Source organism: Cavia porcellus, unplaced genomic scaffold (genome assembly GCF_034190915.1).
Source record: "Cavia porcellus strain 051 isolate PalLab524CR breed Dunkin Hartley unplaced genomic scaffold, mCavPor4.1 scaffold_3, whole genome shotgun sequence".
Taxonomy (NCBI): Eukaryota; Metazoa; Chordata; class Mammalia; order Rodentia; family Caviidae; genus Cavia; species Cavia porcellus.
The window spans coordinates 8,525,943-8,551,242 of record NW_026947486.1 but is presented as its reverse complement, the minus strand read 5'-3'; the positions used below and the strand labels follow the sequence as shown (position 1 = coordinate 8,551,242).

Here is a 25,300-nt window from a genome sequence, read left to right as displayed (position 1 = left end):
CACACTGTCCTGACTCAAAGTCTAACATTTTTTTGTTTCCTAGAGGCATAATATTGGAGAAATTGCATAACGTCTCTGTTTCAATTTCCTCTTCTGGAAAATACAGTTGATAATGGTTCTGAAAGTTAAATAAGATAAAGCATATAAAGTTCATAGCATGTAGTAGAAGCAAAGTAAAGGAGCTTGCTAGGCTGGAACCATAAGGGAGGAAAATGTTGAACAAACTCTCCGTCCCCAGCTAATGTGAAATAAATATATAAACAGTAGTAAATTTTTGTCGGTTTAAAATATTGAGATTTTGGAGTTATTTGTTGTTGTAGCACAACCTACACTTACTATATCAAAAATTGATTTTGGAAGCAGAGCTTACTTCTTATGGTTATATCTACACACACAGATGGCATATCTTTTTTCTCTTTCAAGTCTTGTGGATATTCCACTCATTCTATTGTGCTTTAATGATATATTGTTATGGTTGATAACTTACAATTTATTTTTAACCTTAGCTACATCTTCTATGATTTTTCTCTTAATTATGTCTATTTTTTGATAATGGGTAATAAACTCAGGGCCTTTGCACTGGGCTACATCCTCAACCCTTACATTTTTTCATTTTAAGTCAGGGTATTGCTAAATTGTCCAGGCTGAGCTCAACTCTACAACCTTCCTGCCTTAGCTTCTCAGAAAGCTGTGACTACAGGTGTGTACCACCATGATCAGCTTCTACTAATTAATTCTAAAATCAGAAAACTAATGAACAGTTATCGTTATTTTTCAGATTGATATGTGTCATATACTAGGATTAGTGTTCTCTGTGTTTCTAATGTCATACCATAACATTACAACGAATTTTTTGTTTTTTTGGGTTTTGTTTTTTGAGACAGGATCACACTCTGAAGTTCAAGCCAGCCTTGAACTCACTATGTAACCCAGACTGGCCTCCCACTCCTGGTGATCTTCCTGCTTCAGCCCCCTGAGCTCTGGGATTACAAGCATGTACCATTATGCACAGCCCAACTGAATATTCTTAGAGCAATGTTTGATTAGATTCCTCCTCTCGAGGAGAGGAAATGCAAAGTCACATTACAGAGAATACAAAGAGGCAAACAATTTGGTTTGATCTGTAATCAGTCTAGGTATCATTTATTTTTTTAAAGTAAAGAAAAGTATTCTATTAATTTTAATATTGTCTAGCTTGTTTCTTTTTTCTCTAATTAATGCAGATGCCATCTATTTGTTTCACTTTTCCTTTTCTATCTCCTCACACTTTGATATACAGTGTCTTAAAGCAGATTTTTCAAAATATAATTTTATTTAGAGCCAATGGATTGTAAAGTTTTGCTCATTATTTTCAATAATAAAAACGCAAAAACTACCAAAGTTACAGGTTATCTTACAGTTTACTACCTTTGTAATTTGGACATGGTTAAACTCATTGTTACGTTTGATCTCAATATGGCCACAGGCACATTGGTCCCTGCAAAATAGATCTTCTGATAATGAACACAGCAGGAAGATGGCAGTGTGTATGTCTAAGTGTGATGCTTCAGCCTGTGGCTGAATGATACAGACCTCCCAACTGGAAAACAATGATCAGATAGCTCTGCTGACCTTCATTAGCAAGGTCTGGATTAACTACCTTGCCAATAAAGTGCCTTGGTGGCTTCCAGCAAATACAGACACTCACTGTTCTCCTTGGATATAACTAGATAGCATTTTTTCTTATCAAACAAGTCAAAGATATCTGAGATTTGCTCTAACATCTCTTTAGAAGAAAAAAGGTGATTAATTTCATATGCTCTGACATGTCCCCATCTGACTCAAAAGAGTAATGTTTAGCTTTTTCTGTGAGTGTGGCTAGGAGAGTGATTTTTATTATTACTTAACTGGCAATTGCATAACTGAAAGAAGAAGTAATATTTAGCAATCAAGTGATCTAATGTAATGATAATCTTGTGATTATTATTTTAGTATAATTTTAAGATTTATGAAGGCATTTTGAATTTGATTTTTTATATAAGTCAGTTTCCGTCTCTTCAACAGTCCCCTCTAAAGGGTAGTTTCAAAATACAATATTGGGTGTTTTTTCTAAAGATCGACAAGTACAATCTCCATACTATTTGATATCACAGTGATTTCTGCCCAAGATCTCACTATGCAGCCCTGTGGACTCAAACTCACAGTGATCCTCCTGACTCAGCCTCCTGAGTGCTAGGATTACAAACTTGCACCACCACACCTGGCTAGCTGACTCTATTAGAACAACAGCCAATGTATAACTTTGAGTACCTATGCTTATCTGACCTGACTGAATTGTGAAATTAGGACATGAAAGACCAGTGGAATGGAAAACTAGGTCGTACTAGGCCTTCCATGTCTTCAAAATTTTATCCGACACTTCCTTATGCCAGTGCTATAAGATCATTAAGACACTGGCACAGAATTTAGTCACCAGTTTTCCCTTCCCAATCTATAAACCATGCAGTGTTTGGCATGTCATCTACAGAAGTACAAGTAATTTCATTCCTAGTAAGGCAGAGAAAAATCTCTGCTACCTGAAGTCACCCATTAGAACCAAAAATAATAACATGCAGACATTCTGTGTGTCCATTACTTTTAATGTTTAAGTGCAATTTTAAAAATTATTCCTAGAAATTACCTCCCAGATGCCTCCCCAAATAAACTATGCCCAAAGTCTGCAAGTATTTGAACTTCATAAACACAATATTGCAAAAGCAGGAAAATTAAGAAAAGCCTTGAGATTTAAAAAATGCTTCATTATTCTTTCTTAAAGTACCTGTTTCCTAAATGCTAAATACTAAACTCTAAAAAAACTGTGCTGCCAATGGCTGATAGCTGGTGACTAGAGACTTGGGAGAACAAAGAAGGAATCTCTCATAATGACAAGCACTTTTTCACTGATTTTTCATCTCATGACCAGAATAACATAGGGCAGACCTCTCTATGTTGGCAACTACTTTGGTATCAAATGTAAAAAATGCTGGAGCATCATTCTCCAAGCAAGAGTTGGGTTTAGATTATGTCACGTAGTTTAGAAAGAAACCGAAATTCTTGTATTCCATAAAACTGAGGTTCGCCCTCTTGCTCATACTTTGTTATAAAGAATTTGAAACTATGCATACAACTCCTGAGTCATAATAATAGAACAATAAATATTTGCTGAATAACTGAACTAATAGGGTTAGCCCTCACTTTTTCCAAGTGGAAACTTTCCTGCACATTTCTGAGAGGTGATGTTTACACACACTGGAGGACTTTATTTGTGAGAACCCTCCTCAATGCTTTGAAGATCCTGGGAAATCAAAGCAACTGTGCTACTGTAAGAAATGACTGAATTCTCAGTTTATCTTAGTCCTTCATATATGTGCACTCAGAATCAAAAATGTGACCAGAATATAAAAATATCAGTACTATGAGTAATCAAAATAAGGTAAATCTGTGTACCCCTTCTTCAATTACATCCAATACCTATAAAACTAAGAAATCTGGGATAGGCAATAACCAAAATGAGACAACTCCCTTACTTTTTTCTTCTGTGGTTTTGCTTTCTCTCACTGTTCTTGTTTCTTCCTCTCCTTCCTTCCCTTTCCTTCTGATAAACCTTGTGATTTTCTGCCTTTCTGTTTTTCTTCCTCATTACCAAAGCTGAAGGACCCTGGGGGGTGGGGCAGATAAAGCTGTTTTTTTAGTTCCTGGAAATGGGAACAGTCATAATAAAAACAACTGTTTCTGGCCACACTAAATGATTTAGAACTGTCGTTGAATTCACGGATATCCAGGACATTCTACTAGGTGTGATTTCAATATCAACAGAGTTAACTGGGGATTTCAGTCTCCAGGATGTATATTTCAGGAATATGATGGCAGCAGTGGTTGTGATAATTTAATAATAAAAATAAACCATTGCTCATACATATAAGATCTACTTTTGTATTTATACTAAACAAGAGATGGCCTGTATGAGCCCAATGTGCATTATCAGATACATATTTGTCATAATTCTGATGTTCCAAATTTGCAAGGAATGGTTAAAGGAGACTTTCTGGTAGTAAACTAGTGTACTTTTTTTTTCACAGATTAGGGAGCAGGATTAGAAGAGTCGGTCAGATTTATGACAGGATATTAGTTCCCTTCCTTCATCCTTCATTCCTCTGTGCTTCAAATAAGAATGTGAGGAACCACGCAGGCCATCATATAGGCTGGTGTCCTTAACCTATTCTGTACCCTCCAGAGAGTAAGGATATTTTGGTCTGTAAGAGTGACAGGAATCATCTCCTCAGATAATTCTGTATAATGTTTTGAATTAGTTCTATTCTGACATTGTTTGGTTCTGAATCTTATTCATTCAATAAATTGTCCTATAGTACCCACTGTGTGCCAAGTAATATGGTAAACGATGAGTACTGAATAAACTCCAATCAGTGTAATATTCTTTGGTAGGCAGAATCTCTGATCTTATTTTGCTGCTGTGTTGGAATGCTGGAAAGTACTGAGGTGTCAACGCTGACATTAGTATGTGTTAAATCACTTTCAGCCTATATTAGTTCCTATCTGGAAAAATCTCCCTCAGTATAACAGTAATAACCAAGATGGCACAAAATGGAAAATGAATAGCTACTCTTTAGTTTACATCTTTGGGAGACTATAAAAACTGATTTTCAAAACAGACTGCTGTGGAAAGAATACCAAACCTGGGGTCAGGTGGCCAAGATCTGGTCTCAGCTACATAGCCTAAGGAAGCCACTAAAGCTGTCTGAGATATCATTGTTTCGTCCTGAAAATGATTCCAGAAGTCCTTACCCTACCTTTTGCTGGCGGCAAAGAGATGAAAATGAAATGAAATGCTGTGAGAAACATAAAACCCCATATAAACATAATATCATTTGCAAACAATCTTTCAACAGAAATGTTACATTGTAGTTTCTTTTCTTCCTTTTTTTCTTTTTCTTTCTTTTTTCTTTTCTTTTTTTTTTGATGAAAGGAATTTATATTCTTAACCAATAATATCTGGGTTCATGGTAATGTAATCCAATTTTTCCTTCTGGGAGAGATGAGTTAGAAGTTTTCCTTGTTGAAAATGAAATGCACTCCCCGAGGAGCAGAGTCGGAGTTGGAGATGCACTGTTTATTGAGGGTTTTTGCCAAGGCTTCAGGTCCACAGAGGAAAACTCCTATTCTGGTACTTTTGGGAAAGAAAAAAGAAAAAGAGTTTTAGGCTTTGGGATGAGATAGACTACAAAGCATGTGGGAGACTTGCCATTGATTTGAGGCCCTAGGGCCTAAACTCCTGTGTTTTTTTTGTCTTTTCCAAAAATGGAAAGAGTTCAGATTACTTTGCAAGATGGTGATCAGCTCAGATTATGGAAGAGCTGCATAATTTAAAAGACAGTTGATTTCCCTGGAAAATGAAATCCAAGCAGAGTTTTGGAAAACTTCTACCACAGGAAAAAATGTTAAGTAGAAGTCTGTAGGGCTAATTTTTCACTGAGCTCTATGCCTCCAAAACATTTCTGGCACTTTGTGATCAAGAACAAAGCCTCTTTAGTTATCCTAACTCTGGCAACAGCTTGCTGTGGCTTCTTTCTTCTAAATCTTAGAGTTTAGATTCTTGTTCTTCAAGGTGCAACTCTAGACTGCTAGTCTAAGTATTAGCTTTTTAAGAATGCAGATTCTTGGTCTTCACCCCACATCTACAAAATCGGAATCTGCATTATAAAAGTATAGCCAGATGATACGTGTGCTCACTGAAGTTTAAGAAACAATAGTCTGAGGATCACATTTATGGGGAGTCCCTGAGTTTCTCATGAGTTCCAGAAAGATATGGGATCCCTCAAGACTTCCTGATGGCTGAAGCTTTAGGAGAGAAGAAAAGATGTAGGGACATCCATGGATGGACTCATGGTTTTAGACTCAAAAGCTAAAAGTGAAACTGAGGGTGTTGTCTCCGTAAAATTAAGTATAAATCATATCAAATATTTAAAAGAAATTAATTCACTAGTAAAATTTAGGCACTAAATAAAAGAACTAAGCTGTGGTTCAGCTTGGAACAAGGGATTGGGAAAGTTTGAGATGGGAAACTGAGAATTTTTGTTTTTAATAATTCTTCAGACACTTTTGATGTGATTTAAGGATTTTCTCTTAAAGTCAGAGCTATCTGAAATCTTCCATTGAACATGAATTCAGTCCCATTACAGTGACATGGGTTTCTTAGTTTGTGGAATTTACAAGTCTAGCCATGTTTGGATATAATGCTTCAGGCAAACCACAGTTTAAAAATGCCTTAGTTGTAGAAGGAGATTGCTGCTTACTTAGGGTGTTGACTCCCAATTGTCTTGAACTCATTATCCCAGTTAGGGCGTCCATACAAAGTCTTTTGTTTTAGGCCTGTGATCACGTCTTTCTCTTCATCATGGTGAACTGCAAAGTGATTGGCCTGTAGCAAAGGACATTAATTCAGAAATAGAGACATAGTATAAAATACGGACAGAGATAGTTCCATATTATCAAAGCAAGTTCTTAACTGCCTGTTCTTACTAAGTACACACGCGCGCGCGCACACACACACACACACACACACACACATATAACAAAAGATAAACAAACTTTCCCTCAAGCAATTTCCATTGCTAGAAGAGGACACTTTAAAAACTAAATAAAAATTTGTAAAATAGGTTCTGATGCGTGCATAGACGAGACCCAAACATCATAAGAAGAACAAAGAAAGTAGAATAAATAGATAAGAGAAAGTTTAAGGCCACTATATTTGAGTTAGATACTGAAATGTGAATAGTGTCTCAGTTTTTCTGTTGATTATGTGTTTCTCTCCTCTAATAAACTCCCAAACTTTTGAGAGAATCACTAAGAAGTGAAATAATCATAAAATAAATTACATTTGTATTTTGGTAACTTGAAACATCAAATCAAACCTCAAGTTTTGTGTGTACATACATGCTATTTTTCTGCTGTCATTCTAGGGGCATGCAGCTTAAACAGGTACTTTTCATAACAGTGACTAATTAAATGTATTTTACTTATTTATTTATTTGAGACAAGGTCTCACCATGTAGGTGCAGGCTGACTTTGGACTCACTTATGTAGCCCAGTCTGGGCTCAAACTCATGGCGACCCTCCAGTCTCAACCTCCTGAGTGCTAGAATTATAGGCATATACCACCACACTTAGCAAATTAAGTGTATTTTAAAATAAGTCAGGTTTTAAATTTACTAGACAGCAGATAGGTGATGGGGATGGAGAAGGCCAAAAAACGTGGTCACACTGGTGTAATAATCCCATAGTGACCAGTTCTGCAAAGAAAAATAATTATTTTTAAAATGATTTATTTTTCAGTGCAAATAAATGTCTCATTTAAAACTGTTTTGTTTTAGAAAATATCAGAACTGTAAGATAATTTATAAATTATACTGTTTCTCTCAGTTTATTTCTTACTTTTGTGTGTGTGTGGTATGGTGTATTAAACCCAGAGAATGTTTAGCTGCATTCCTAACCTTTTGTAAAGTTTTATTTTGAAACAGGGTCTCACTAGTTGGCCCAATCTGATCTTGAACTATTAGTCCTTTTGCCTCAGCCTCCTGAAGTGGGATTATAGGTCTGTGCTTCCATGGGTTTTATTTTTACCAAAGGGGTTGTATTCTGTTTTTAAATTGCAGAAGTAGCTGTTTGAAATCACTTTTCACGGAGTAGCAGTTTTGATGGTCATGTGCTCCTGGATCCACATGTGCTATAAGACTTTTAGGGCATCTATGATAGACAATAATGCCAAATGAGAAGTCATTCTTCCCAACAGGGTGCAATACCCTGTGTGGAACACCCAATGCTGAGGAGTCAACATATGGATATAATTCAGCAGCTGTGGGTGAGTGAGTCCATTCCAAATTCAGATGTTCTCAGTGTGATAGCATAAGGAGGGCCTGCTGAATGTGGTGGTTCAGTTCTGTAATCGCAACACTCAGGAGGCTGAGGCAGGAGATTAACCACAAGTTTGAAGTCAGTCTGGGCTACATAAGGAGTTCCAGGCAAGCTTGAACTACATAGCAAGACTGTATCCAAAAAAAAAGAAGGAAAGGAAAAGAAAACAAAAACAAATAACCATGTAAGGCCTTTAAAAGGTGATTAGTCATGAAGCCTCCTCCCTTAAGAATAAGAGTAAGGCCTTTTTAAAGAAACTGCATGTACTATTACAGGAGCTTGTCATTTATCAGATGTTTACACGGTCAAATTAACCTGGTGTGGGCAAGAAGGTGGTAGGGATTGCAAGGAAACTGTACATACATACATACATATATATCTCACCTTCATTTAGCACATGTTGATTTACTTCCCACAAATAATCATAAACTACTGAGAGTTGCTAAGAGTGTTCTGACTCTGTCATTCACTTATTAGGTGCCAGGTGCCTTCGGGTAAGTGACCTAATCTGTTTTGGGCCTTGGTTTCTTCATCCAAAAAATGTGCATAAGAATAGTAGGTACCCAACTGGGTTGCTGAGAGTATGAAAATAGACAGTTTATGTCAATGCTATGAACAAGACACGCTACATAGTTCAGTCATCTCTCAGTATCTCCAAGGATTGGTTCCAGGACTTCTCCCTGAAGACAGCAAAATCAGTCCCACATAGAAAATGGTGCATTACTTCCATAGAGCCTATACACACCATTTAATGTAAGAACCTGTTGATTACTCATTCTACCTAGGACAATGTAAATGCTATACACCTCATTGTTATACTGCATTGTTTAGGGATAAGTAACAGGAAAAAACATTCTGTACATGCTCAATATAGACATATTTTTTCCAAATATCTTTTGCTTGTGATTTGTTGAATTCACAGATGTAGAATCCATAGATATGGAGGGTTTACAGGGTACGCTTAGTTACTATAAATGTATTGAATGCATTATAAGACATGTGTAAACACATAATTAAAAAACATACGTATATTTTTTCTAATTACCTTGTGGTGAGTCTTGTCCATGTGGCACAGACTTTTTGGTGTGAGAATTATCCTAATAATGTGTCTTTGTTATTTGTTTTTGTTTTTGTTTTTGTTTTTGTTTTTGTACTGGGAATCAAACTCATGACCTTGCATTTAACAGGCAAGCTCTTGGCCAACTAAGCTACTCCCCTGGCTTTGTCCTAATAATGTTAAAGTCATGGACTTTACTCCCTCATAGGTGTTACAGCATTGGATCTAGTCTCAAAAATGTTGATATCATGATGTAATATCGAATAAATATGAATGAGCTGAGTGACTTGAATCTATCAGCTATCCTCCAAATAGGAGACAAGACTCAAAGAACAAGGGAATGTCAGCAAGTCCTGGGCACTGTAGAAGGACTTGAGATTTGGTCCCTGATCCTCACCTGAGACTCATCCCAGCCAGTAAGGTAGATGTTGTAGCTGAGGAAATTGGCATTGTTCCTTTCTTGCATCTGGGTCTCCAACAGCTGCAGCAGATCTGCAAACCACTCAAAGGCATGTGTGTCCCGACATAGCCAGTAGAAATAGATCTGCAAGGTGGTGGATCACAAAGAAGACTGTTTTTTAAAAATCCTCTGTGCATTCTATATTTTAACTCATATAAACCTGCTATGACATTCACGCTCACACTGGCAAGGCACTAAATAAATACAGTCAACAAAAACCAGGCTGGCTCATGAAGTTTTGTCCTGGGGCTACTCCTTCTTTCCCAGAACCTCTGTATTCCTTTCTATCTCCTCTCAGAAAGCCAAAGAAACCTAGACTAGCAGTAACTGCTGCAGGACTTCTTCCCAGTCCTCAGCTGCTACCACCAGACAGGCAAGAGTTTTTAGAGGAAAAACTCTTACACATAGAAAAGAGATCAGAGGGAATGAAAATTCAAGTTAGGCTCAATGTCCATAATCTTTTTAATTTTTTTTTATTTTAAAGGGCAAAAGGCACAGAAAAATGAAAAAGGTAATCAAGCAAACTAAAATTTATCTTTAGTTACTGGCATGACTCAAGGTTTTTTGAAGGTGTCCTCTATCAGGTAATTTACATGTAACACTCTCTTGGAAATTTATCCAGCAGAGAAGTAGAGATGAAAGTGAAAACTTGATATCTCTTTCCCTGCTCTTGAAAAACAAGTACTGAAAATTGAATTCATGTACAAAACAAAATGATAGAAAACCATTCTGTATATTCTCAATGGAATATTAACTAGTCATTAAAAATAATCATTCTGAAGCCTGTGATAATTGAAAAACATTCTTCATGTTTAAAAAATGGTTATGCAACTGTACATAGTAAATATTTACAATTTTCTAAATGTATGTTAAGCCTGTAGAAAAAATATTAGAATGTTCAAGGGGCTGAGGGTACAGCTCAGTGGTAGGGCACTTTCCTAACATGTACAAGGCCCTGAGTTCCAACCAGAGCACCATAAAAATAAAAATAAAATTAAATACAAAGGAATAGCTTTGGGATTGTGAATACTGTCTCTTCCCCAAGCTTTCTTTCTTCTGCATTTCCAGTAGGCCTATACTACTTTTTTTCATAGGCCTGTTTATTTAGAAGTGCATTTCTCTTATCAAATAGTCCCTTGAAGAGAAGTTTGTCTCTCTGAATCAACTGAAACTTCTCTTTACTTCCCTAAAGTACCCCTGATAGTACTTTCAAACTTTACTTGGTAGATCATGCTGACCAATTCCAAGTCATGAAAAGTCTGAAGGAACTTACCTTTTTGAGCTTCAAATTGGTGGCGTTATTGCAATATTTGTACCAGACTGATTTGAGAATGGATGCGAAAGGTGTCACTCCAATCCCTGCTCCCACTAACATCACCACCTCATAGCTGAACACATCTTCACTGGCTGTGCCAAAGGGACCATCAACTGCAATCCTGAATAGAAATAAAAAGGAGACAGTTACAGAAATATTTGCTCTTCACAGTAAGAGGGAACCCCTATTATTGCTGGAGATGTATAATGTGTCAATTGTGACTGAAGTAACGTATTTATGAGACACTTTTTCCTGTGAAGTGGATTTTAAATGATCAATTTAAGGCCAATATAGGGGTCGGAAGTAAGAAGAAAGGAATGTTTTGGTACCTGAAAACATTTGGTAACATATAACAGGAACTTTCCATCTCCTCATCCTTAATCTTCTTCATAGAATCTCTCTCTCTATGCTTGTTTCTCTGTCTTTCTGTCTGTCTGTCTCACATGCATCCTACACTTTAAATTTTTACTAACATTATTTATTGAAGTGAGAATTTTCTACCTCATTAGCATCTTGTAGATTTAATATTACTAATTTTCATTTATCTGTTCATTGAACTATTCAACATAGTTTTCTTCAGCATCTACTAATACCTGGTACCAAGTTAAGCCTGTGGGGAGGGGATGAAAAGCAAATAGTATGTGACATTTACTCTCAAACAAATGATGCCAATTACAATTTAAGAATACCTTTGTCAGAAAAATAAATATAACTTAGCCTTCTCCCTTCCACATTTGAAAGAATTTGAGAGTATGCATTACTAATATTTGATCTAAGTGCTTTATATTTTACATCAGAGTCATAAAAATATACATAAACACCCCCCTGGGTGCAATAGGGAACACAGAAAAAGCTACCTATCTTCTTATAAACTCTGTGTTTTGTGTTTCAGGAGATGGAATAATGAGATGTGAAGGAAGAAGAGTTAATTAGTATCTTTTCTTCTCGGTGTGTATACCTTCATGATAAATGCTTTGTACTCACTTGGGTAGTTTCCAGGCATCTTGAAACTCCTGCTTGTCACAACCACAAGCATTGAACAGCCCCTCTGTCCAGTCTCCAACGATGCGAATATGGATGCTGAAGAAATCTTCCTCAGGGGCAGAGGTAAGAGTGAAAGGGTGCCACTCCAGTTTGGACACTATGGGACACTTGACAAAAATGTACTGTCCCACCTCCATCTTGAATCCCTTCTTCTTCATCTGTAGCTCAATGGTTTTGAAAGGGTGAGTGACCACCTATGGAACAAAACATCCTTAGGAAGAGCTTTTCCCCAAATATTTACCTTTTCAATGACTGTATGGATGAAAGGCTATGCTAAGATGCCCTACCCATGTCTCTATCTCAGGGTCAATGTAGAAGGTCCTCAGGCAGGTGTGTCTGTCACTGAGACTTGCCCTTATTTGTAGCCCATGGTCAGTGATGAGATGACAAAGGAACGTAAAATTCTGGTATGTCTCCCTGTAGGATCAGCTGAGACTGAAATTGCAACTACACTGTGGATCAGCATTAGCTTTTCTTTCTATCCAGTTTCACTCTTCCTTTTTTTACAGGTTCAATTGCTAAAACTATGCACATATATGTTTCTGGTCTCAGAGCCTTTACCAGGGGATCCAAACGTAAGTTATCAGCTTACTTTTTTTTTTCTCTCAGAAGTTATAGTAGGGCACAAAATAGAAAAAAGTGAAGTTCTTGCTTAGCCTTACTATCTCCACAGAGGGTGAGAAAAGACCTTTGAAGACAGACAGACGAAATTGATGCCACTATCCACTTATATAGCAATAGACTCTAAAATAAGCTAACTATTGTGTCTGTCCTTGTCCTGAATCATGACTGGAATCTGTTCGTTTATCTCTACCCAGGATAGGTCCTACTTGCCCATTGTTAACTTCATTATCCATATACACAAATGTTCATAGCAGATTCACCCAAAACAACATTGTTATGGAAATAACCCATGCATCCATCAACTACTAAAATGGCTAAATATCTTTAAAATGGATTTTTTGGAACAGGTGTTGTGAAGCATGTCTGTAATTTGAGTACTCCAAAGACTGAAGTAAAAAAAAAAAAATAAAATCACTGTGAGTTCTAAACTAACCTGAGCTACATAGCAAGACTCTGTCTCAAAAAACCAAATAAAATAGAACATAATAAACAGCAATACAGAAAGTAACATACTATTTTTGTCAAAGAGATAATTGCAATTTACTTTTTCATCGACAGATACATGGGTAAAGAAAATGTCATACATATACACAGTGGAATACAGGGTAAAATTCTGTTATTTACGACAACATGGATGAATTTGGAAGACATTATGCTAAGTGAAATGAGAAAAACACAAAGAAATACTGTATAATATCGCTAATATATGGCATCTAAAAAAGTTGATCTCATAGAAGTTGAGAGGAGAATGGCAATTGCCAGAGACTGAGGAAAATGGGGGTCAATAGGAATGGTTAATTAAATTACAGTTTGATAGGTGGAAAAAGTTCTAGTATTCTTTTGTATATAATAGGGTGGCTTATGGATAAAAACAATATATTGTATATTGAAAAGTTGCTAGAAGAGAGGACTGTAAATAGCCTCATCACAATGAAATGATAGCTTTTTGAGAATTGAAAGTATCAGACCACAGTGATATATGCACACCTATGTTTATAACAGCACAATTTGTAATAATTAAATCTTGGAAACAACCCATATACCCATCAACCAGGGAATGGATAAAAAAAAAATGTGCTGTTTATATATAACGGAGTACTACTCAGTAATAAAGAAGGATAAATTTGAGAGTTTTACAAGTAAATGGAGGTAACTCAAAATCATACTTGTAAGTGAAATATATCAGACTCACATGTATAAACATCATATTATCTCCCTGATGTGAAAAATTGAAAAGTAAATAAGATTTAAAATGTACAAAAGATATTGTGAAATGGGAAGAAATTGTTTAGAATGAAAAAGGAACTGGGGGGGGGAGAAAGGAAAGGAAAAAGGAGAAAAATGCAAGTTAGCTATACTATTAGTGTCTTCACTGAAAAGGAATGTTTGTGCTAATAACAATTGGAGAATTTTTATTCCCATATATTGTACATTGAGTAGCAACTTTGAAGATGATAATATGCAATATATTAAGTATTTTTATTCTCCTATTACTTTGTTATGAAATTTTGTTTTACCTTTTTCCATAAAATAAAAATCTCTAAGATGATAATATTTAATCTATTAACTGGTGATTTCTTACTGTTTTTTTTTTTTTTTGTAGTTCTGTATTACTTGTACCCTTACACCGCTTTGTTTTGTTTTGTTTTTTTCTCTTTTTCCTTTTAAATAAAATTTAAAAAAAAATTAAAAGATCAAATTTGAGGTGCAACTTGTTATTAACTTGCTTAAGACTTTAAGCACTTCAACTTTGACATTTTGTGGTTACATATACCACAGTGAAAAAGGGGTAAAATCACATTGGAAACTATTTCAACCCCAATCTGGTCTATCCCAGGTTCATTGGTTATTTCAACATCTGAAAATTTTAACTCATTTCTTTTCCTTTTCTACTCATAATTAACCTCATAATGTCTCTATACCTCTCCCCATATGAGGGGGATTGATATACATAAAATACTTGGGTTCATTTTAATAAAGAATGTAGCACAACAATTTGATTCATGAGTTGAATATATCGAATTAAACTGCAGATCTCTTATTTGATTTACTTGTATTCAAGGAACCTGAGAGAAAGGCAGTTCTGACCAATGGCAAATAATTTTTTTTTAGATTCTTCTTTTCTAGATTTAGAGATTCATACTAGTAATTCATAAACCAACCAATACCTTGGTGATGACCACTTTCTGTTGAGATCGCCAAAATCGAACCAACCTCTCACAAAGATACAAGAACATGGGACCTACTATCCATTTCCAAGTCTGTAATCAGAGAAGAAAAATGAAAAAATTTGTGAAGAGTAAATAATAAAAGATGTGAAGGAGAGAAATTGTACAAGTAAGATTAATCTTTGTAGACTTGCTTAAATATTTGACATTGATAAGTAAATATCTTCTATAACAGAAAGTATGAAAATAAATATCTGAAATGATAATAAATTGTTGATCCAGTAAAAGTGAATATTCTCCTTAGCTATACTGGGGAGCTATATCAAATAGGATGCAACTTTCCAAAGAGGAACTATCTACAGCATTTCCTCTCAGTGTCACAACTGCAGTTGCAATAACCCTACACTAGAGGAAGGTTGGTTTCAGAATTAACATTTCTCTATAAGACTACATTTCAGCAACATATTTTTAATGCAACATTGCTTTATCTCAGCTATGGAGTCAGAGATTAATCTTTTGCAAGATGACAAATTTTGTGCAAGAGCTTAGCTATTTCTTCAATATTCTGGTAAATACCAGGAGCTACACAACACATTTGCTGAATGAAGAAAACAAAGATTTTTAGACTTGTATTGATGCCCTTCTTGACAGAGTATGCATTGTTTCAAAAGACTGAGATTACTCTGTAGCATTGTTGGCTATATAAAATGTTTAGGCCAAATTGATAAATCCTGAGACTCTGCTAATTAGATTTCTAATTTAACTCCCAAAGTAACCAAAAAACGTTTAGAAGGCTGTATCATTTAAGGCATATCTTTCCAAAATGGTGTCCAAAGAGGAAAACGTCAGAAATGTTTCTCACATATGATCTTTCTATTAAATTATATTTTTTAGTTTTAATAAACAAACTGCTGGAAGTTTAGAGCACTTGAATGCCCACATCTGCAAGCAAAGTTGAACAAAATCTGCACTCGAAGATAAGAATGTTCTGCTGCTAAACTTCCTTTTTATGGAATAAATATTAGCATAGTCTTGCATCTGTTCCCTGGTTACCTTCATGGTGCCACTGAATGGAGCTAGATTTTGGCATTGTCTTTAATATATCTAGTTATTGAGAAGCTCTTTTGAAGTAGATGCTTGTCAAAGTACTAGTATAAAGATTCTAGCAGTCATCAAGGAAAAATTCTTTCCCCAACCCATAAGAAGACTGTAAAAGTAGCTCCTTTTTTGTGGTGTTGAGGATGAAACCCAGGGTCTTAAGCACATGCTCTTCTCCCTTTTAGCCTTCTATTCATATTTAATGTATTGAATGGGGGCTGTATACTGATATGCACAGTTGCTTTCATTAATAAACAAGGATGCTCAAAGATGTTAAAATTTAACAACATGCTATGTTCATAGGAAGGGTACTCCCATGCCAAGAGACTAGAAAAGAAGAAAGGAGAAAGTGGGATAATAAATTTACCTGTATGTAATATCATGCTTAAAATAAAAAAAGACTATATTGAAGCCCATGCAAATATGGAATTTTGTCTAATTTTACATCAACATTTAACATGATAACCAATAAAATGTACAGTCTACCAATGGAAAAAAAGATATGAAGATTACAGGACTCATTTGTAATGGAGTAGAGATATTGCTCATTCACAAAATGGGGCTCTTCAGAAAGTCTTATAAGAGAAAGTAAGTATGTCATCCTCCATCACCCTTGTCACACCTCCACCCTATTATGAGGTGCCATTAGGTATTTGTGTCAACCAGACTGTGTAGTCTCCTTTATGTCTGATACACTGGATCTTCCAATTCCTAAGAGCAGCTCAATGTGATACCTCATCAATTTCTTCCCAGTGCAGAAATCCATATAGAAAGTTTTAACTTCTTATCACCTGAAGAGGCCCTTAGCTGCCTAACAGTGATTTATCTGAGCGAGCTAACTCAGCTAAGGATAGAATCTCTGTATGTCTCACTAAAAATCATTAACTGGTGTGACTATTTGTTTATATCTGGTAATCTGAGTAACTCTTTTGAAGATAACTATGCAAAATAACAACCTTAGTTATGTTCCTACCACCTTGTTTTGAGCATCTATATTGTTATGGTTTTGGACTCTGCTGTTATTTATTTGTCTCTTTTGTTTCTTGTTTTTCATGTATTTTTCTTTGTTTTGTGTTGTTTTTCCTCAAATACAGAAAGGATAGATGTACATGTGTAGGATTATACATGCCTAGAATTTCTCCAAAAGAGTTTATGAGAATTGATTTTATTACATGTGATGGTATGAACAGCTAGTTTGAAAAAAGTGAGTCATTATGGTAGCCATTGCTGATTTCCAGAATCTTGTTTTGAAGTCCAATAATGCTTTTGTTCTTTGTTTTGATTGGCATTAGTCTGTTTTCTATTATTTGATTTCAATATGTGTGAAGGTGTGGACAGCTATTTCGAACACAACAAGAGACATTATGGTAGCCATTGTTGAATTTCCTATTATCTGGTTTTGAAGGCTGGTAGCACTTTTATTGTTTTGATCAGTGTTATATTGCTCTGTTTTGTTTGAATTCATTGTGTGTGAATATATGGGCAACTGTTTTGAGTTGAACAGGATGCATTGTGGTAGCCACTGTTGATTTCCTGTTTTCTTGTTTTGAAATCCTATGTTGCTTGCATTGTTTTGTTTTCATCTGCTTTGTTCTGACTTGTTTTGTTTTATTCATTTTAAAATAAAAAAAAATTCTACTCTATAAGTATTATAAGGAAAAGTAGACATTTATAGCATCCTCGAAGTTTTATGGCATTTGTAATGGACAACTCAATGACATTTGTACATTTCCTACACATCTTGAGATTACCAGTAATAAAATTTTAATAGCAACAGTGAATTGTACATACCATAGGAGGGTTCCCAGCAAACTCTGGGACTGGACAGTTCTTTATTTTCCCCCACTCTGTGAAATTTTGTTTACATATCATTATATTGTGTTCCTCCAAACTTTTTGCAGTCTGCCCACGCACAATTCGTCTGTGAGGAAAACACAAGTTTATTTAATTTACTAGCAACAAATCAAGATGTCTGTGTTTCTCATATTCTTAGCTTTTTTCTTTTTCCCCAATCTGAGGATTAAATCTAGAGCCTTATACATACAGTACTAGGAAAACACTCTACAAGTGAAGTATACCTCTAGTCCTGATTCAGGGCATAATTATATACCTTAATGTGAATCTTGTGCATTTCACTTATAGTTATTCTCCCTCTTGAACAGAAGAAAAGAAGAAAATATGTGATATTAAGCAATAGAAAAAATGTGTGCAGTGCCATAAAGAATATCTACATAAAGGAAATGGAATAAACCAGAAAAAACTGCCATTTAACAATGTAACTATTAGCCCATACATTGCCTCTGTGCAAATTAGAAAAAGACTGCCCTCTGTGGAGTCAGTCCTGCAGACAAAGAACTTGATCAGCAGAATGTGGGATACTTTTGCTCTTGTTGGTTGATCATTTTTTTTACAGTGGACTACTCATATAATCATAAAAAGTGGCTTTGAGACTTAGCTAAAGTGCTTTTTGGGGGTTCAAAAAACATCTCAATTAAGAAAAGAGGCTGAAATTGTTCTAGAGGACTTAACTTTATGGGAATTATGGCATTTTCATAGACTGATGTCACCAATGATGTCACCAATATGAGTAGCCTGAAATTGCTTAAAGCTCACATGCTTCAATCCAATAAATCCAATAAATATCGAGCAACTACTAAAATGTAAACCAATGCTGAGTTTATTGATGATGGAGGAAAAGAGGCACACAGTTAAGTAACCAATGTCCTTGACTTTATCTCTCAAAGAAGATAAATGGCAAAGACCTCAGACGATAAAAGAAAGAGAGATATAGCAGTCCCTTTGTAAAAGTTTACTTTAGAGAACCATAATCTATCATACAATTTATATGCTCTGAGAATGTTTTAATTCAATGTTATTAACTATCCTTTCTATTTCTATGTCTTAGGGAAGAGACCACATATGGAGCACCTATTATAACTAAGCCTGAAGAAATTAACCTAGATTATCTCAGTTAATCCTCATACAAACCTGCAAGGCAAATGTTATTAACCCATTGTTACATGAGGGTCAATAACATAAAGCATATTGTGTTTGTGAAAACAATTCTCCTTTGAGCTGGATGGTTTTGGGTTCAAATTCCAACCTTTAGTACTTCAGTCAACGTGGAAAAATTATTTACATTTTTGAACCTTGTTTTCCTTAGTTGTAAAATAAGTATAATCTCTCATTACAGGTTTATTTAGTAATCAGCATGATACATTAAAAATGTCGGGTACAAAACAAGAGTATAAAAATGGTAACTTTTATATTGATTACCAGATTCACATGGGGGTGCTTTCAAAGTCTGAAGGCCTGAATTTTCATGCCTGTTCAAGTGTCATCTTGCCAGGACACTGTGAGCAATCACCTAACCAGTGTAAGCAGCAGAATATTTTCAAATGGAGAATGAAGTAAATGAATATCTGCTCTAAAGGGAGATGGAGATTTATGACACTATACAAATGTTTGGTGTTCAGATTACTAAAGAATGGAGGGGAAAAATTCCTTCCATGCTCTAGGACTTTTTGAAGCAGCTGCATTACATCTAGATTCCATTTAAAGACACTCAAATTGATTTATCAGTGCTCAGACTGTTTATCAGGGGTTAGACTCAAGAGGAAGGTTACAAATGTACACAGAGGGTGCCTGATGATGTTTCTCCATACACTTCTCCTTTTCACACTCAACTCTTGACCCCAACAGGCCTGACTTGGCTTGAAGTAGGGCATTTGAGGCTTGAGCATCTAAGTTCCCTACCACTACTTTCTTAGAATCCTATACCCACCAGTGAACTTCCTTGGGTTTGCCTTTGTGGTCATGTGCTGTTAACAATAGAAAAAGGAAACTTTATATTAAAGAGGATCCCTGCCAAGCACACACCCACATACTCTGTGCCTCTGTGTGTACAATTCATCATACCCTGTGCTCAAAATCACTTCCAGCTGGAGATGGTTTGATATACATGTTTTACAATTTTTATTTTCAGATTCTTTGTCTAAAACAAAATGGGGATACTGAGAGTGTACTGAAATATTTTAAGGACTGAAAGAATTATGTCACATAAACGTTTTAACACAAAGCCTTACTGCACAAGTACTCAGAAGACCTTAGCTTTTACTTTTATTACGTTAGAATGTTGGAAGGTTATTTCCAGGTAGATAGTTTTCCTGATACTATTCCCTAAGAGAGGTCCTCAATTTCAGTAGGTTAATAAATGATAAGTAAATGATTTTTGGTTTAAATCAAAACTGATTGAACTACAGCAAAACCTTTCAACTGATTAATCAGTCTAATTCACTAGTGATTAAGCCACAAGACTTAATCACTAAACACTATAGACATATGAGACCCTACCAGTGCTCTCAATATGATCCATACACTTGCAAACATAGGTTTTGTCTCCTCAAAGCATCATGAAGTCATAGATGGGGCTTTTTCAGAGGTGGATAGTTCTAGAGTGTGTGGAATTGATTCTTGTTGCAATGCTAGGATCAAGGGAATTAAGGATTAAGGATGTGTGCCCAACCTGCCCTAAGAAGCCTGGATAAGATGTAAGGGACAAAAAGAGTAATGGCTGCCTTTTGCATGTTTTGCTGCCTTCTGCCTGCCATGAACTGTTTCTCCTCCACAATGGTTGTCTGTCATCCACTCTGCCTTGAAGCCAACTGATTATGTGCTGAAATCTCTACAAACTGTGAGCTAAATAAACTTTGCCCCCTTTAACTTTTGGTATTGGATATTTTATCTCAGCAACAAGAGAAAAGTAATTAAAACAAAATTTGATACCAAAGCAGTGGGGTCATTGTTCTGATTATACCTGACCATGTGGTTTAGGAGCCTTTGGAATTGGCTGGTTGGAAAGGGAAGAGTTAGGAAAGGTTTGGAAATGCTGGCATAAGAAGTAGTGCTGAAATAACTTAGGTTGCACCTGTTGGGACATTCTAGTCAGAGTTTAGAAGACCAGAATGCTAATAGAAATTCTGCTAGTAAAGACCAAGTTTAGGAGTTTTCTTCTGGGATGAAGGACTGCATTGGTTGTTAAACTACAGATCGTGTGTTTTATGCTTAGGCAGAAGGTTTGTCTGCATTTTGCTTACGTTTAGAGATTTGAGACTGAAATTAAGGGTGACAGACTAATTAATCTGGCAGAAGAAATTTCAAGGCAATCCAATGTTGGGGCAGTGGCATGGATACTCTTGAGGGATTTTAGCCACATCTAGAATCAAGAGAAAGAGCCCAGCAGAATGATTCAAAACACTGTGAGTTTGGCCGGAATGGAAACTCCACTAGAGCTGCAGCCTGCAAAGGTGGAACAGAGGAGATACATTGTGGCTTGTGCTGAGATTAACTGCTTCTTCTCTGCAAAGCCCTTCTGCCACCCACCCTGCTTTGGATCCATTTGATTATAGACTGAAACCTCTACAGATTCCCAGTTAAATAAACCTTTTCCCCTTTAACTTTCAGGAATTTGGTCTCAGCAATGAGAGAGAAGTAACTAAGACAGATAGACTTTGGTATCTTCTTTAATCTTGTTGTACATAACTGCACTGTGAATAGCAATTACTTGGGTGCAAGGAACCAAAGGTGTTGCTGACTAGTTTCTCTTGAAATGACTTCTGTTGTCTTTCCACATTTCTTTGGCAGATATGCTAACCACACACAAGCAATGAAGTCAACTCGCCTCTAATAGAGCACCCTGCATAGAAATTAAAGGACAAAACACCCTTGATTTCCAAATTAAAAACTCACTCAGCTCCATGGATGGCAAGACCAATGAAGAAGATGACAAATAGATGATGTGTGTACCAAAACACTTCAAAGTAAGACCTCCGGATGGTTTTTGTGGAAGAGGTGATAATTAAGATGAGGCAAAGTGTGATAACAATTCCAGTGACTCCTGCCAACCGAGTCACAGCCACATAAAGGCCTCCTGCAGGGTTCTGTAAGGTAAAATCACACATACAAATGCAAATTTTTGTAGGTTTCCAAATACAGGACTGCATATTTATAGCATCTAGTGCACAGGAATAAAATGAATTTTCACTACTCCTTTGGATAATCTCAATCACTGCTCAAAGAGAGATATAGATAGAGAATAGATATTTCTTTTTTATTTTAAAGAGAAGAAAATAAAAACAAGCAGATCAGAACAAAACAATGAAAGCAACACAGGACTTTGAAACAAGACAATGGGAAATCAATAATGGCTACCATAATGTTTATTGTTTTCTTTGAAATAGTTATCTATATCACCACACACAATGAATTCAAATAAAACAAAGCAAGGAAGTCAACTTACCTCTAATAGAGCATCCTGCATAGAAATTAAAGGACATAAAACTGATCATAACAAAAAAAATTAAAGCATTATGGGCCTTCAAAACCAGACAATAGGAAAATCAACAATGGCTACCATAATGTCTCTTCAAAATAGCTTTCCATCCCTACATACAAATTGAAATCAAGTAATATAAAACAGACTAAGTCCAATCAAAACAAAGAATAAAAGTATTATTGGACTTCAAAACAAGATGATAGGAAATCAACAATGGCTACCATAATGTCTTCTTCAAAGTAGTTGTTCATACCATCACACATAATAAAATCAATTCTTGTAAACTTCTTTAGGAGTTTTAGAGGGAAAAACAAAACAAAACAAAATACAAAAAAACAAGAAACAAAAGAGACAAATAAATAAGAATAACAAAGAGCCCAAAACAATAATACTACAGGCTTTTGTATATATACACTTAAGATAGTTAAGGTGATAGCACTACTAAATCTATTAGTTCTTGGAACAAAATAGTTAACATTCATAGTGTTAGATCAATTTTGCATGTCTTTATCTGGTAATCTGAGAAACTCTTTTGAAAATAATTATGCAAAATAACAACCTTTGTTATCTTCCTATCACGTTGTTCAGAATAAATATTTCTAAATTTTAAAGTGTTTTACATGGTTGAGGAGTCATAGGAAATAGGAATTAGTACTCTTAGATACTTCTCAAGGAGCATCAAACAAAGGAAGTCATCAACTAAAAGATGTCTTTACAGTGTGTGAAGCTTTTTCTCTCTTTGATCTGGAAATAATCATAGTGCTTAGTTTCCAAATATGTTCTGGGATTGCCAAATGTCTTAGGCTGTGTTCCCCAAGAATTGACCATGAGACTTATATTCATGTGTATGTGATTTAGAAAGAATATTTCATAAGAGAAACTGACAAGGGAATGAAGAATAAAACATAAAAAAGGTCAAAGCCAAGTAAGACAATGATATTAGACAAAACTTCACAGGGGATAGCTTCAGCTTGATTCTATAGGACAGTAGAGTCTTTTCTGATTTGAGATGAAGATGTTGGGATTTCATAGCCTACACTAATCAGTTATTGGCTAAAGGACTATTTGGGATAGGTAAACTATCCAGGCCCTGTTATACCTCTAGTTAGTCCCTGGATAGGTTTTGGAAGAAATATAAGTTTTACAGTATAGGTCATGGAAAATGAAAGTACTCTATGAATATCTGGGCAAAGAATGAAGAATGTAAAGAAAACAAATCCAAAATATTGTAGGAAAAAATGCATTTTTTATGTTACTTAATTCTGTCCCCAAGTAGATTAGGCAATTTTTTCTCATATTAACTCAAGGATAATAAATTTGGCAAAATTAAGGGTCTTTTGTTGTGATCTTTTTCTCAACAAAAGGAAATACACTTTTATACTGTGGGTTAGCCACCTTTCCAAGCCATTGAGCATATGAAAATGGCTTGGGGCTTCTTCAGGAATCTTTAACAACTGGTAGCATGGAAGAAATCCTTGACTTTGGATACTCTCATGGCTGCTCCTGGAGAACTGCTGAATTACTCCTAGTGAACCAAGAAATGACCATTAACAGCCACAGATTACCCCCAAGATGTTGCAGGTAAAAAAGGACAAAAGCATCACTGACAACTGTCAGCTTGTGACTGACATGACACTAACTCCTTGGTAGGGTGCTCCCTAATTCACATAAGTAATCTCATAGAACACAAAAATCAGATGAGGTCACTTTGTGACTTTGTGAGGATAACATTTAAAAAAAAAACTGTTCTGAAATCATATCTGAGCCTAGAAAAAATTAGTGGTTACTGTTTCCTTACCTATTATGGATTTAGCCCCATTCTGTTCTTTTTGTTCCCTAGAAAGAATTAAGATAGTGATCCTAGAACTATTTCTAGTCCTTTGTTTTAACATCTTAGGGCACACCTGATTTAGGAATGAGATGCTTACCTTGATTTTCTCTCGAGCAAAATTGAGATAAGATTCACCATCTTTGTCTCCAATTTTAGAGAGTGCTACTGAATAAGGATCAGAATTGCCAACTTGGGCATCCACACACCATTCCACATTGAACAGATGTGCTACAGTATGAATTGCTAAAAAGGGCAGAGAAAAGAAAGAAAGAGTGTGAAAAATATTCACAAATTTATTGTAATCTGGATTCTGATTGCAGCAGTCTAAGGAGACATAAGGATGGTTTAGGGTACTTATAAACAAGAACAGGATCTCCATAACCAGACAGGCAGGTGGATTATAGTGGATACGGTCCTTCTTGCTTGTATCATTGTGAGAAAATAACTTACCCTCTCTAATCTTAGCTGTCTCATTTGTGAAATGAATATGTTCTGCTACATACTCCTGAAGATTAACCAAGTTCTAAGGATTCTACAAAATTGCCTCAGTCTCTGAGAGCATTAGATTCTCTCTCTCTCTCTCTCTCTCTCTCTCTCTCTCTCTCTCTCTCTCTCTGTGTGTGTGTGTGTGTGGGGGGGGGAGGGGGTGTGTGTGCTCAAACAAGAAAGTTCTTCAGTAATGTATGCCTAATAGTTGGCCCATTCACCTGGCTCTGAAGTTACTTATGTGATTGAATTGACACAAACTAGAAGAATCCCTTAGAAAATCAAAGAACATCCTTTATTTCACAGTTGCTTGCATAGAGGTTATTGGGTGTAGACAGTATTAATATTTTTCAATTACTTAATACTTATACTCAATGATACAGGTATAGTTAAAATCAGATCATCTTACAGTTAGAGAAACTAGAGCATAGATTACATTAAAACCTTGCCCTAGTCATTATGCCAGGATATAACAGATGTAAGAATCAAATGAAGTTTGGCATACAAGTCTGTGTTCTTAAACAGTATACTACAATACTTAACAATAGAATTAGATCACACATTTCTGTGTAATTGTTTCATTTGCCACAGCTCAAAAAAAAAAAAACTTACATGATGTGGTAGGAAAGGAGGAAACCAGGTAAGCACCTGTCAACTAAACCTATTTTACTCAAGTTAAGATTGAATTCCTTAAGGCAAATTAAAGCTTTCTGTGTTCATTGCTGTGCATGTTTGTTGACTGGCACATGAATTATCCAGTGAGTCAGTGGAGATTGGTTAAGTGTCCTAATCATAGCATTTCTTGCACTGATATTACCACTTTAGTAAGTAATTATTGTTATTGTTATTGTAAAATAACAACATGTAATGTTATGCATACATATACCTATTATATATATATATATATATACATATATATATATATATACATGATGA

General features: G+C 35.6%; 1 protein-coding gene across 1 annotated transcript in view; it reads right to left on the bottom strand.

Moving 5' to 3' along the window:
- Positions 1–2,597: 2,597 nt before the first annotated feature.
- LOC100735552 (cytochrome b-245 heavy chain) overlaps positions 2,598–25,300 on the bottom strand; it is a 35,494-nt gene continuing 12,791 nt past the window's right edge. Inside the window, exons 5-13 of the mRNA XM_003469376.4 lie at positions 23,976–24,121; positions 21,462–21,652; positions 17,505–17,634; positions 14,616–14,708; positions 11,764–12,017; positions 10,738–10,900; positions 9,402–9,548; positions 6,330–6,454; positions 2,598–5,203 (exon numbers count right to left, since the gene is read on the bottom strand). Coding sequence (XP_003469424.1) covers positions 5,077–5,203; positions 6,330–6,454; positions 9,402–9,548; positions 10,738–10,900; positions 11,764–12,017; positions 14,616–14,708; positions 17,505–17,634; positions 21,462–21,652; positions 23,976–24,121 — 1,376 coding nt within the window. The 3' untranslated portion in view covers positions 2,598–5,076. The remainder of the gene's footprint in view (positions 5,204–6,329; positions 6,455–9,401; positions 9,549–10,737; positions 10,901–11,763; positions 12,018–14,615; positions 14,709–17,504; positions 17,635–21,461; positions 21,653–23,975; positions 24,122–25,300) is intronic.